Raw genomic sequence first — 14,225 nt, 5'->3', positions numbered from 1 at the left:
CGTTAACCAATCCTGATGTAAAGCAACTGACCATTCATTCCTGATATAGTGCACCAGGATTAAAACAAAAAAACCCTGGAGAGGTTTATGGCTCTGCCCTTGCATCCTTCCAGCCAGTCATGGACTTGGTTGGCAGACACCTTAGTGACTGGGGACTTTAGGTTCATGGCTTTCAGTCAGTTTATGTCCTGATGGCATGCTTTCCTGATGTGCAATTCAGGCATTAGACAGCGGCTGCGTGGAATTAAAAGTAGTTGCTGCCCTTTAACATCAGGACTATGGGGTGGGCTGGAGAATTAGAGGGGGGGTAAGCTTTTGAAAATGAGATGCATAGCAAGGGCTGTGGGGGAGCAGTGCTGTTTTTCTGGGGGGATACAGGGGGACGCATACCCCAAAACATTTTGTGAATCTTTGTACTTTTGTCCATTACTTTATTTATTTTTCCCAATTTGAACTATAAAATGGTGATTTTCTTGAGTCAAAATGAGAGTACCCCTAAACATTTTTTAGGGGGAAAAACACTGGGGGGGTGGGATAAGTGGACTGGTGGGTTTAGGCTGAGCCCCACAAGAAGATGGAAATTGAGCTTCAGGGGTGCATAGGCAAGTAGAGTCTTTCAAGGAAGTTTGCATGTTAGAAACCAGGGTATAAACTGGTGGAAAGGGTGCATGCTTTAGCAGGATATTTTCACAGAAGCTGAGAACTACGGAGCAAGAACTATATATATCTAGAGTTTGCTTGCAACACAGTGGTAGTGAATCTTTGTCAGTTTTATCCATTGAAATATTTCCACCCCCCCCCCCAGACTTACTCTCATGTATGGAACTGGAAAGGAAGATTGAGGGTTTAAAAGATGAACTGAATAAAGCTCTGGAAGAGAACTCAACTTTAAGGAAAGAAGCAGCTGCCTCATTAGAAGTCCGTTCAGGACCTGACACTGAAATCTTCCAGAAGGAGGTAAAGACTAATTAAATGTGGGCTTCCATGAAGCTGTATCTTAGGTCAGGGCTTTCTTAGAACACATTTAACTTTATGGGGGGGGGGATTTCTACCCAGAATATAGTTAATCATCCTTGCTGGAAGATTGGGGTGCTTCTACTACAGTAACTTCTGTAAATAATTCTAATCAGTAATAAGTTCTGGCATCGCAAGCAGTTGCAGAACTTGCGTTCCTCTTAATTTTTTGAAAGCTTATTCTATTAGTTGTCCCCCATGCTTCAGAAACTCAACTAGCTTTAGCTAGGGGTCAGGCAATTAGTGATGTCAGTCCCATGCCATGGAATATTCCCTCAACAACCCTGCTACCAACCTTCAGGTGCCTTATTTTTTTTAATCAATAGGCCTATTCAGTGGTTTAAACTTTCTAAGATGGGCCAGTCGGTTTTGTGATTATTCTGTGTTGCTTTTATGGTGTATTTTTGTAAAGTTGATTATACAAAGCCCTGATATTTTATAACGGGAGGTCTCTAAATATTTTTATAAATAAAGAAATATTGCTGTGGATATTTGGGTTCAGTTCCCTACTAGGCTATGTAATTGGATCAGTCATCACCTGTCAACCTGAAGCTTTTTTCTCTAGTCTCTTGTAGAAGGTAGTTTTCTTCCAGTTCAGGGGAGCAAAGTACGTCTAAAAACCAAACTTAGCCTTCATTCAGCTAGAACGCATATTATAAAGCACGGCTGAGATGATAATAGCTGCCTACTACATGCTCATACTCTGTGTATATAAATATGTGTATGTAGGTGCTTGAAAAATCCGAAATGATTGCGTCTCTGGCCTCGGAAAAAGAGATGCTGCTTGCTCAAGTGTCTGAGAAGGAGAGACTGCTGTGCGAAGCAACTATTGCGCTAAAATCCAAAGAAGATTTTGTAAATTCTGAAGCAATGCGCCAAAATGACCTAGCTTTTCAAGAGCTGAAATGTCACTGTGATGAACTGGAGCAGAAATTCTTGACTGCATCAGAAGAAAACAAGCAGATGAAATGCCAACTAGATCTTCTATCTGAAGAAAACCTCAAGCTACAGGCAACCGTTCATGAAGTGACTCAAGAGGTGAGTCCTTCCTGGTTCTCCAACTTTTTATACAGGAGCTGATGACTTTTCTTGATGCAAACATTTCTGCACTTCAGTCTTTGTTTAGCTCTATCTGAAAAGTTGAGTGGGCCCTTGGTACTGTCTCCTTGCTTCTGTTTTTCCTTACATTGCAGCAAGGCCTGGCACATAAATGTGCTGTTACACAAAGTGTTCAACCCTGCTACACTAACGAGGTTGCTTTGGATCAGAACCACTTTCTGAAATACTTCTAAAACTTTTTTTTTTAGGAAACCTGAACCAATCCCACAATTCTGGAATTGGCTGTCTTCTTGTGCGTGCTCACTTTCTCTACACACTTAAAAAATGACCATTTTACTTACTAAGCTAGAAGGATCCCAACTTACCGCTTTTGGAATGAATAGGAAAGTGAAGCTACCAAACCCATGGAACTGGGTTCCATGTAATCCCCATCAGCTTCTCAAAACAAGGCGGGAATATGACTTGGAATTGCTATTTTTGGTAGCTACTACAGCAGATATATTTTCTGTTTTGTAAACAAAACATGTTTTTACTATGTTTTATAAGGACTGTAAGCTGCCCAGAGTGGTTGGGGAAACCCAGCCAGATTGGCAGGGTATAAATATCAAAATTATTGTTGTTATTATAATTATATTCCTGTGTGCACGCGCAAAATAGCAACCACTAATTCCAGGAATAAATTCTATTCTAGGGTATTCTGCTCCTTAGCAGAATTTTGACATGCTCTCATTTCTTTTTTCTTTTTTTCCCCTCTTTTTTTTTTGCAATTTGGCAGGAAGTAAGCCCTTTTAGGCTACTGGAGCACTCTAGATCCCTTGTGTTACTTACTATGAGCCTAGTTTGAATCTGACTAGGTTTGCATGTAACACGAAGCGAAACCATGGCTTAGCAAAAGCAATATGCCATATGAGTTGTTGGGAGTAAAGATTATGACAGCAGCACTCTTTCCCCCAGTCCTGCTGCTCTCATGCTACCCAGGACTAAACTGGCATTGAATCCAAACCTGGGTTTATGGTTTGTCTTGCTCTGCATAATCTATGAGCTTATAGCCAATGCATATTCTTGGTTTATTGCTTATGGTTTGTTTGGGGTAAGCAAACCGCAAACCCTGGTTCACGTGCAACACTAGGCCAAACCATGGTTTAGCTCTGGTTTCAGCTGCAGCAATACTGGGGAGGAGAGCTGTGACCATGATCTTCACTCCAGAAACCCACAAGTTTGCTCATTCTTGGTAAGCATAAATTGGCTTAGTGTTAGATGTGAATTGGGACTGTGTAACTTCGCTAAAATCAGTATTGTCCACAGGTAACAAAAAGCTTTGTGGGAGAAAATGAGCACTATAAAGACCCTTTTAATGACAAGATTCAAAATTTAGTGTTTTTAAGTTGGACTTGAGCTTCATTCTTACTTATTAATGTCAAAGTACTTTCTGTCTTTCCATAAAATAATAACGAAGCTTTCTGGCAAGATCAAAGAGATGCAAGAAAAGGACTTGGAGCAAGAGAAGCTTCTTGGTATGAGAAAACAACTTGATGAAGCACATCAAAAATTGAGTGAAATGGAGCAACTCAAAGACCAGTTGAAGACCTGGGCATCTAAAATGGAGGCTGAGGAAATGGAGAAGCTGGGCCTAGCTCAAAGGCTCCAAGAGAGTGAAGAAGAGTTGCAGGCGCTGACTCGGGAAAGAGATGACCTGAAGCAGAAGGAAGAGGCTCTCAGGCATGAGAGAGATCAGATCAAAGAAGATATCCAAGAGACTGTGTCAATGGTAAGCAAAACCTCCCACTTGGATTACCGCAATGATGCTGCATTTGAAAATCGTTCAGACCCTTCAGGACTTCATTATATGATCATATCACACCAGTGCTTCTCCATATCAAAGTTCTGGTTTTAGCCTTTAAAAGCTGTAATTAATTTGAGGTGGGATGGAACATACTTATAAATGAGCACACGTGAAACTCGCATGGAACCAAAGTTTTCAATGTTTCATATTGTATTCTGCTTTTATATGTGTTGGAAGCCTTCCAGAGTGGCTGGAGCAACCCAGTCAGATGAGCGTTATTATTATTATTATTATTATTATTATTATTATTATTTATGTGGCTAATTCATCTGTCCCTACATCAAACTAGAGAGCTTTGAAAAGGGTAGCAGAACAATTCATAGCACTACTGCAAGGAAGTGTATGTCATGGGAATTCTAATGCATGTATCTCTTTTGTTTTGCTTTTAATGTAAAAGAACATTGAATCACAAGAAGAACTGAGAAGTGCGCAAAATTCTCTGAAGCATTGTGAGAAGCAAATTAAAGAACTGGAAGAAGCCATTGTGGAGAGAGAATCACAGATTTCAAGTGTTAAAGAATCTCTAGGGGTCACTATTGAAGAACAGAAGCAACAGGTAACATCTGTCTCAGCTGCAAAGTTTATTGTTCTAGGTTGGAGCAAAATTAGGAGCATAAGAAATGCCCTGTATAATCTTGATCCTTAGTCCACGTAGCTCATTATTGTCTTTGCTGACTGGAAGTGGCTCTCCAGGGTTTGGGACAGAGGACATTCTCAGCCCTCTCTACAAATGCTGGGGATTAAATCTGGGACCTTCTAAGTGCAAGACAAGTGTTCTGTCACTGAGCTGTGGCCCTTTTTGCTTTGAGTGTGAATGTTTGGGGTTCAGTTCCGAGACAAGCCCCATTTAAGGCAACACCACTTGTTTTCTGTGGTGACTAAAGCTTAAAGTACTTTAGCTGGCCTGTAACATATTAAGACATCAGAGGCTGTTAAACACTGCTAGAAAGTTTGGGATGTTGTAGAATAATTGTTGAAATGGTGCTATATTGGATGGAGGCATGAAAGTGCAGACTTCCATGTATATCTTAACTCCAGCATCAGAGGCACCAATTTTCTGAATGCTGGTTGCTGGAGAATAAGAGGGCTAATGCCTTCATACCCTGCTCTGCAGAGGCATCTGGTTGGCTGCTACGGGAAAAGAGGATTCTGGAGTCAAGAAGTCTCTTGGTCTGATTCAGCGGGGCTGTTCTAGCATTGCCCTCTTCTTACCAAACATCTCTAAATGTTCTGCACTTGATTGTTAATCACTGTTCATTCACCTGCCTTGAATGAAACATTTTTTGGGTAGAAAAATACATTGTGTTTCATCTTGCAGATATTAAAGTTAACAGAGCACTTGGACTGCTTCAACACAGAGAAAAATCTGTTAACTGGAGGAGACGGGGATGCAGAGGAAATCAAGCTGGAGGAAAATAACCAGCTTCAGTCAATGAAGGAGGAAATCTTGTCCCTTGAGCAAGAGAAGACTTTGCTAAAGCAACAACTGGAGAGTCTGCAAGAGCAAAAGAACTGGTACCTGGATAGCAGTCAGCTGGTAATTGTTGTGTATTGCTTGTTGTGGGCATCAGTCTGTCCTGAGAGGCAATGGAGTACGCCTCCGGGGGGGTGAAGCCAAATCACACTGTTAACAGCACGGAAGTGACCTCCCTAGGAGCAAGCCTGGGCAGTGTGTATGAAGCTCCTGGTCTGCCCAGAAGACAAGACCCCCCCCCACACACACTCTTGACCTCACTGATGTGGTCCAAAGAGAAGCAGAGCAATACGTTTAGCACCAACATGGCAGCAGGAGTTGCCAGAAGGAGGCGTGCAAGGCACCATCCAGCCATCTTAGGGACTCCACTCCAGATTTTTGTAGGGTTTATTCCTTATCCTTTTCTTCTCCCAAAGATATTCCACAAGGCAGTTGTGTATTGCAGGGGTACACTTGTATTTGTGTATTACAGGTGGGCATTTTAGTGTCATGTCAAGCCATAACCCAAGGTTTACTGTGCACAAACAAACTAGAGATTGGAGTGAAACAAACCATGGTTGGTACACCAAAAACAAACCTTGGTTTATCGTCATGGTTTGTTTCCCCTTACCCCAGCACTAGCAGAGAGGAGCAAAGAAGACATAATTTGCTCATCTACAGTAAGTCATGACTTACAGTGATGTGCACAGATGGTCAGACACAAGTTGGAGTCTGTCTTTGAGAGAAACTGATAAATTAAGTTAGTCTTGGATATTTAAATTGGAATTTTTAAAAGTTTCAGCCCATAATTTTAGATAAACTTTAAATAGCTGAAATGGCTTTTTGCAAGCAAGTTTACAAGAATTCAAACAACTGACCACATGGTGTGCTAAAGGTTCTTACAACATTTTGGGGATAAAGTTAGAATATTGACACTTGCAGAGCTAGAGCACATCTCTGACATCTTGCCCATTTTCCTTTTCTTAAGCCACCTAGCAAGATCCAAGAGCTGCAAACAGGAGACACTGAAGAGGATAGACTTCGTATGAAAGAAGAACTCTGCCAAGCTCTAGAGAAGTTGAGTGAAATGGAACAACTGAGGGAGAAATTAGAAATTAGTGAGTCTAGAATTGAAGCGGAGGTAATGGACAAGCTGACAGTAACTCAGAAACTTCATGAGCAGGAGGAAGCGATGAAGGCCGTAATGCAAGAACGAGATAATTTGAAGGACATTGTGGGTTCTCTCCAACTAGAGAAGGATCTCATCAAGGAAAAGATTGAAGCAGATGTAGCTCAGAAGCTTCATAATCATGAAGGAGCAATGGAAGTCTTAATCCAGGAACGAGATGATTTGAGGAGGAAGCTGGATGTTCTCCAAAAACAGGGGAAGCTTGCCAAAGAAGAGGCTGAAACAGAGGTGCTTCATGAGCATGAAGAAGCAATGAGAGCCTTGACCCAGGAGCGAGATTACCTGAAGGACAAATTGGATGCTCTCCAAGTGGAGAGGGATCTCATCAAGGAAGAGATGCAAGCAGCGAAATCAATGGTAAAATATTATCAGTTTTTATTAAGTTCATTTTTCTTTTTTACTATTTACAGTTTATTGATTTTTGTAAAATTGCAAAATTGTATCTGCCAACCAACCTTTCCTTCCCAATGTTTTGGTCCATTTTATAGCTTGCACTTTCATAATTGTGCTGGTCTTCTAATGGAAGCCGAAAGTAAGCCAGAAACCTTTACCAGTTGGATATCTTATCTTCGCAAGAGTTCTAGGAATCGAGAGCAGATTTTCACAGACCAAATAATGTGCACAGACTAGGGAAATGTTGTGCATGCCCGTGTGAGGCCAGGAGCCTGTTCAGATGCATGTTTGTCTCCAGAATATTACCAGGGTGAAATGGGGAATGGGCCTATAGGTTGTGCACACACCCTTCCAACTCACTGTAGGGGAAAAGTAATTCTTATATCACACCATGATGAGAGTAAAAAAGCTTGAGGCTAGGAGTGGACAGGCCCTGAAGCCTTAAGGGATGCATGGTTAGTCAGAAATGAGACTGATCTTGAAAAGTGACAGGGTTCTGAAACTAACGGTTAATTTTGAACCCATGAAACCTTTCTCTTAAGCAGCAAGACAACGAGAGAGCGCTAGAGGAGCTACTCGGACTGAAAGAAGAGCTCTGCGAAGCCCAACAGAAACAGAGTGTCATGAAGCAGCTGGATGCAGATCTTAAGGCCAGAGAATCTGAACTTGAGGCTGAAAAGATGGAGAAGTTGGAAATGGCGCAAAGGCTTCGCAGCAGCGAAGAAGAGAAAAAATCCCTAACCCAGGCGATGGATGCCCTGAAGCAGAAGTGGGAAGCTCTCCAATCTGAGAGTGAGTCACTCCAGAGACTTCTGGAAGCAACTACTTCAATGGTAAGTAGCTGTGGGCCACAAAATGGCGGAAGGAGCAGTTTGCTTTCTTTAGATAGCCAGCCTATTCTGCCCCTACCACCTTAGAAAGCAAGTTTGATTCTGGCAAAGTAACAGCTGGTGGAGTGGAAATGAAGCTGGTGGTCTAAAGCTGAGCAGGACGTGGGTGGCGCTGTGGGTTAAACCACAGAGCCTAGGGCTTGCCAATCAGAAGGTTGGCGGTTCAAATCCCCGTGACGGGGTGAGCTCCCGTTGCTCGGTCCCAGCTCCTGCCAACCTAGCAGTTCAAAAGCATGCCAGTGCAAGTAGATAAATAGGTACTGCTCTGGCGGGAAGGTAAACGGCGTTTCCATGCGCTGCTCTGGTTCTCCAGAAGTGGCTTAGTCATGCTGGCCACATGACCCTGGAAGCTGTACACCAGCTCCCTCGGCCAATAAAGCGAGATGAGTGCCGCAACCCCAGAGTCGGCCACGACTGGACCTAATGGTCAGGGTCAGGGGTCTAAAGCTGGCCTTAAATATGGGAAGAGGAGGATTTGTAAGCTATTGAAGGAAGGCTTCTACTTCAAATCTAGTGGCAGGGGATGGCTCTTCTTGCTCCAACATATAGTATCCCTGGAAGCAGGCAACTTGGAGAAGGGTTTGGGCATTAGGGAAAGGGAGCTCCAGGCTCCACCATTCAAGGTAAACTCTTCATAAAACTGAGTAAGAAAGCAGAACTTGCTTGATGAGTGTTTCTCTTTATATAAAGGTCCAACAGCTAGAAGAAAAGAATCTTGACCTGAGGCAACTGCTTGAGTCGAGGGAAGAGCAGAGTCGGACGGCTGCTGAACGTCTGAATGACATGGAGCAATTGAAGTCCAAGACAGAAGCCACGGAGAAGGAGAAAGCAGAATTGCTTCAGAAGCTTCACAGCGCCGTGCAGGACTTCAGAACTGTAAATCGGGAAAAAGAGGATTTGAAAACCGCAGTAGATGCTCTTCAAACTGAGAAGGATAACATGATCCGGACCATCCACCGCCTTGGCGAGAGTGTAGAGAAGATGGTTGCAAATGTAAGAGCCCATTTTTAACACCTTTAGGCCAACGGCAGTGAATGAGATCCAGTCAGTGGACTGGATCCATGACATGCACACACTGCATGTGATATATTTGATGGGGGGGGTGCCCAGCTGTCAATTGCCTGACATCAATCAGTTGACCCATTTTCTCCCCGCACAGTTTGAAATCAAACTGGATGGGCAAATTAGCAGTGCCTGCAAACCCTTTCAGCCTACCTGTGTCTACCTGCTGCACACCTGGCATGTGTATGATGTCAGGTAGAAGACAGGTGGGCACCGTGTGGCTGAAACTGTCTCATGGTCCAGATGGGAAGGCCTGCCAGACCTAATGAGGCTCCTGGTCTGGAAGTTCCCACCCCTTTTTTTAGAGAGAGACCTTTCTGATATTGTAGAAAAACCATGGGCACAAACGACTATTGGTGGCTTAACAGTGGCTGTTCTGTCTTTAAAAGAATCTGAAGCTGCAAGAACAACTCGAGCTTAGCATTAGCCATAAGGAAGGAGCTAGCAGAATGGCAGAGGAACCGGAAGGAAGGATCTTAGATGAGAATTCTCAGGACTCAGGACTCCAGGAGATACTGGACCAGACAACTGATCGACAGAAGAGAGAAGTAAGAAAATGCTTCCTATTTTTTTTAATAACACTTGAGTATTCAAAATGGGCCACCTTCATTCTCATTAATTCTTACTTAAAAATAAAAGCTCACAGTAGGAGGCTTTTCATTGTGAGAGAAGGGGCCACTTTGAACCAGTGCTTGGGAGCTTAAAAAAAAAAGAATAAGATGACATCTGTCAGAACAAAAATATGTGGGATATTATTGTGGGATCTTTCCCATATTGATGGCAGTTAAGCTATTATTTCTTAAAGCATTTTAACCTGCTGTTCAGCCAAAAGCCTGGAGCAGATAATGAATGATCCATATGAATGATATTGCATTGCAGGCCTTACTTGAATCTCAATCTCTATATACTAAACAGGCTGAGTGCTGCCGAAAAGCTGAAGCTGCCCTGAAAGCATCTAAGGAGCAAATCCAAGAACTGCTCCTAGAGTTGAATACACTGAAAGAAAAGCAAACACATTGTGCGGCTGCTAATCTTGCCTTGGAAGAAGAAAACTACAAGCTGGGGGATAAATTAAAAGCAACAGAAGAACAACAGGAGGTTTGCTTTTATTTATCTTACTCTGGTTTTTCTCAGGACTGTGAGGACACATTGATGCAAATCTTTTGAGGATTTGCTTAGTGTGACTTTCACGGGTTGGCTCTTGTGTGAAAGAAGCTAATCCCGTTAAACGTAGTGATGGGTGCCAGGCCCAGATGTTGTAGAGGGGGGTGTGACTGCTGCAGCCCAGCATCACCTCCCTTGAAGTCTACCAAATGCAAAAACCACCTCGTTGTTTTCTTTGCCCGACTTTGTTTTTCTTTGCTGCCGATTGAGAAAGTGGGCAAACTGGATGCTGTGTTCTCATGCATACTCTGGTGGGGAAAACAGAGGAAATATGTGACTCCTATGTGAGGCTGGGGGTACAAATAGTGGGTGTGTCCCGTCCCCGCCCCCCCCCCCCCGCCCAATCACCTGCATTGTTGTTAAGTCATCCTTCCTTTTTAAAAGCTCAGCATTCTGAGAAATATTTTGAGTTGCCATGAACAAGGCTGGGTAGTTCAGTCGGTTAGAACGTGGTGCTGTCAGTGCCACGGTTTCAGGTTCGATCCCAGTAAGGGCATATTCCTACATTGTAGGGGGTTGGACTAGATGATTCTTGGGGTCCCACTCACTTCCAACTCTATGATTCTATGAGGTCTATGAAATACCTTTCAGATCAGGGGTTGGGAGCCTCCGGCCTGTGAACCAAATGTGGCCAACCAGGATTTCACATGTGGTGCACAAGGCAATTTTTGGGAACCTCAGCCCACCTGCCTTGCATCATACATTCAGGGGATACCACTTTTCACTCCTAATGCTGTTCTCTGAAAACTGGAGGTTTACAGAACAATGTGGGGCTGTTACAAAGCCTTTTCCCAAACAAAGACCCTCACTAAGTCTCTGCTTGAAACAGGTTTCAGGAGCAGCAGAGAGGTGTTTGAGGGAAAGGGCTTTCAAACAGCCTCATACTGCTGCTGCTTCATTACAAGTTGAAGTGCTTAATGCAATACTGAAGAAACTACACCTAAGAAGCAGTGCAGGGGTGCATTCAAAGGGCCGTTTGAAAGTTCTTTGCTGTGCTTTAAGTCCCAAAGATCAGGACTTCAAAGCATAACATCACAGTGGCATTAGGTCAGGTCTTCCCCACCTCTGTTCTAAACTCTGGTTTAGTAACTTGAAGGAAGTGGTTGTCAACAGCATGGTGACACACCTGTTCAATGGCATTTTCAATTGTCATCAGTGATGCCTCCAACTGCTATTCCTCTCTAACTAGAGTCTGAAGCTGAAAATCCAGGAGCTGGAAAATGCCATGAGTGAAATGAGAAGAAATTTCCAGGAAAGGGAAAAGACTGCTCAGTTGGCAATGGAGCTGAAAGTGCGAGCAGCCAAGAATGATGTGGTCCGTCTTGGGGCTGTATTAAAGGAGAAGGAGAACAGCCTAAGAAGTGCACTTGCAGAGCAAGAAACTCTCAAGGTATGCACTGACTTCCTAAGAGGGCCATTTCCTGTTTTCATGCTTTCTATTACAGATGGAAGTGAAGCTTCTCCAAAGAACCTAATACTGCTTTACATTCGTTGCAACATTTTATGTTTTCTCCACTCACCTTTCTCCCTATCTGCTCCAGGCTCATGCATGTCTTTCTCCGCCTCCATTTTATCCTCATGCTGTTAGGTTAACTGATAGTAAGTAGCCCAAGGTGACCCAGTGACCTTCATGGCTAAGTGGGGGTTTGAACCTTGATCTCCCTGGTCCAAAGCCAGCACTCAAGCCCAGGCATTGGGAACCTCTGCCCCGCAGGCCAGATTAGACCCAGCAGAGGTCCTAGTTTAGCCCATGAGGCTGTCTTTCCCCAATGTATTGCCGCCTGCCCCACGCCCAATGTCATATGTGATGCTGGATGTGGGGGCAGATAGACGCAACTGGATAGGATCAGCCAGAAGTTCAAAGTGGGTTCCTGGTTATTTGAGAGTGCTGCTCAGCAAGCCCTACTGAGATGAGCTGCACCCAGGAATCTCCCAATATCATCATCATCATCAATCAAACATTAAAAACTTCCCTAAACAGGGCTGCCTTCAGATGTCTTCTAAAAGTCAGATAGTTGCTTATTTCCTTAACATCTGATGTGACAGTGTTCCACAGGGTGGGCGCCACTACACAGAAGGCCCTCTGCCCGGTTCTCTGTAGCTTCACTTCTCACAGTGAGGGAACCACCAGAAGGCCCTCAGAGCCGGACCTCAGTGTCCGGACTGAACGATGGGGGTAGATACGCTCCTTCAGGTATACTGGGCCACGGCTACACCAACACTTTGAATTGTGCTCAGAAACTTACTGGGAGCCAATGTAGGTGTTATATGGTCGGCGGCTGCTCCCAGTCACCAGTCTAGCTGCTGCATTCTGGATTAGTTGTAGTTTCCAGGTCACCTTCAAAGGTAGCCCCATGTAGAGCGCATTGCAGTAGTCCAAGCAGGAGTTAACTAGAACATGTACCACTCTGGCTTTGTCCAATTGCAGCCATGGTTTTGAATTCATTTTTGCTTTGTGGACAGTGTTTTTCATAACAACCGTCAGGTGATTCACAGGTAGTTGGCCTCATGTATCCAACAGAGCAGCTCCCCCCCCCCCCGCTCTAACCACGAATCAACACTGGCTTTTCATAAATCCATGCGAAACACAAGAATGTATTGTACTTTGTATATGCTGGCAGATATGGTGCCTTTAGCCAAAGCACTAGAGCCCAAGTGTGAGGCTCTGTAAGCTTACTTAAATAAATAATTCTTAATCTTGGCTGGTAGGAGGAAGTTGCTGCTGCTAACTGTACAACTCTGGTATCCTGTTCTCATCTGGCATTTAAACGGTTGATGATTTTTAAGTATTGTCTGTAGCTTTTGAGAATAGCCTGCTTGCCAAGGGTGCATAGCAACTCTTCCCCCTCCTGCTTAGACGTCTTCTTGCCTCCCTCTTAATTTTAGGCTAAACTTGATGAAGGCACTGAAACGAACAAGGACGAAATCGAGGACCTCAAAACTCAGCTTGCTAAAGCAGACATGGCAAGAATGAAGCAGTGCAAATATTTTGATCAAGAGTAAGTCCTGTTTTACTTAGCTGGCTTTTCTTTCATGGCCCCTGAATAATAGTCTGGAGATCCAACTTCCCTGGAAATTGTTAGCCTTACAGGATTGGGGCTTGGACTTCTGGGGCTTAAGCTGGACTCCACTGGCTCCTTAACTCAGGGGAGCATCGTTGACAACATTGGTCCCTAAGCAGGTGGCCCTTTTGTCTGTTCTTTAAGGGGCAGATGGAACTGATGGGGGGGGGAGGTGCCCCATCTAGCTGGTAAGAGCAGCAGTGAGTGGAGGTAGCAGTTACTGCTGTCTGATTCTTCTCTTCCTCAAAAGCCAATTGGAAATGATGGCCTCTGACAAAAGTAGGCTTTGGCCTCTGAAAACATATGTCAGAAAAGTTAGTATTTAAAGTTTGGCCCTTGGTTGACTCCAGTTTTATGTCAATAAATTTCCCACAGTGGGAAACGGGAAGGTACTTAACAACACTTTTGCAGAGCAACCCTATGCATACCTATTTGGAAGGAAGCCCCAGAGTGTTAAATGGAGCATGCTCCCAGGTATAGTTATGGTTTTGGGGTGGGGGAGGGATTGCAGCCTTGATTTATTTTTCTTTTTTATAAACAAAATGAAGAATCACGTTATTGTTCTTTTCCCAGAATGGCTAATGCAAAAGCTCTTGCGGAGCACAGAGAAGAGCAATTGCGAAAACTCAAGGAAGAACTTCGCAGAGTACAACAAGAGCAGGATGTGACTGGTAAGCAGATATCAATCGAGCAAAGTCATATTCTGACTGTATCAACTGTGTTTTTAAGGTCTAGATCAGGGGGTGGAACCTCTGGCTTGGGGATCAAATGTGGCCCTCTAGGCCTCTCCAACCGGCCCTCAGGACATTCTCCAGGCCATACCCATTACTAACTTGCTCTTTGAGTGTCTTTGAACTGTGATAAATGCCTTTTGTTTGCCTGGATGGAAAGATGTGTGTGTAGAAGCTCCACGCCTCTGATCTTGCCCATTTTTTCCACTGGCCCTTCTTGCCAGTGGGCTGCAGCTTCCAAAAGGTTACCACCATGGAAATGCGACCCCATGCTGCAAAGGGCCAAATGGGCAATCATTAAAAAGGCCTCTTTTACTATTCTGAGTTATGTAACACAATAAATAAGATATGTCTAACAAGAGAAG

The 14,225-nt window shown here is 43.9% G+C and overlaps 1 protein-coding gene across 5 annotated transcripts in view; it reads left to right on the top strand.

Annotated features, from left to right (window-relative positions):
- Window positions 1-14,225, top strand: part of CENPE (centromere protein E) — a 37,805-nt gene that overhangs the window by 18,737 nt on the left and 4,843 nt on the right. For 4 of the 5 annotated variants that reach the window (XM_082236884.1, XM_082236885.1, XM_082236882.1 and 1 more), the window contains 13 exons: window positions 806-957; window positions 1,744-2,052; window positions 3,530-3,841; window positions 4,314-4,472; window positions 5,235-5,453; window positions 6,358-6,915; window positions 7,497-7,784; window positions 8,532-8,834; window positions 9,293-9,451; window positions 9,783-10,001; window positions 11,257-11,457; window positions 12,954-13,066; window positions 13,703-13,800. In XM_082236884.1, the coding sequence (XP_082093010.1) occupies window positions 806-957; window positions 1,744-2,052; window positions 3,530-3,841; window positions 4,314-4,472; window positions 5,235-5,453; window positions 6,358-6,915; window positions 7,497-7,784; window positions 8,532-8,834; window positions 9,293-9,451; window positions 9,783-10,001; window positions 11,257-11,457; window positions 12,954-13,066; window positions 13,703-13,800 (3,090 nt within the window). The remainder of the gene's footprint in view (window positions 1-805; window positions 958-1,743; window positions 2,053-3,529; window positions 3,842-4,313; window positions 4,473-5,234; window positions 5,454-6,357; window positions 6,916-7,496; window positions 7,785-8,531; window positions 8,835-9,292; window positions 9,452-9,782; window positions 10,002-11,256; window positions 11,458-12,953; window positions 13,067-13,702; window positions 13,801-14,225) is intronic. The other variant, XM_082236883.1, reaches the window with a different exon arrangement.

This window comes from Podarcis vaucheri, assembly GCF_965113315.1.
Source record: "Podarcis vaucheri genome assembly, chromosome: 9".
NCBI classification, from domain to species: Eukaryota; Metazoa; Chordata; class Lepidosauria; order Squamata; family Lacertidae; genus Podarcis; species Podarcis vaucheri.
Note: the sequence above shows the minus strand (reverse complement) of the source record. Positions and strands in the feature narration are given on the sequence as shown.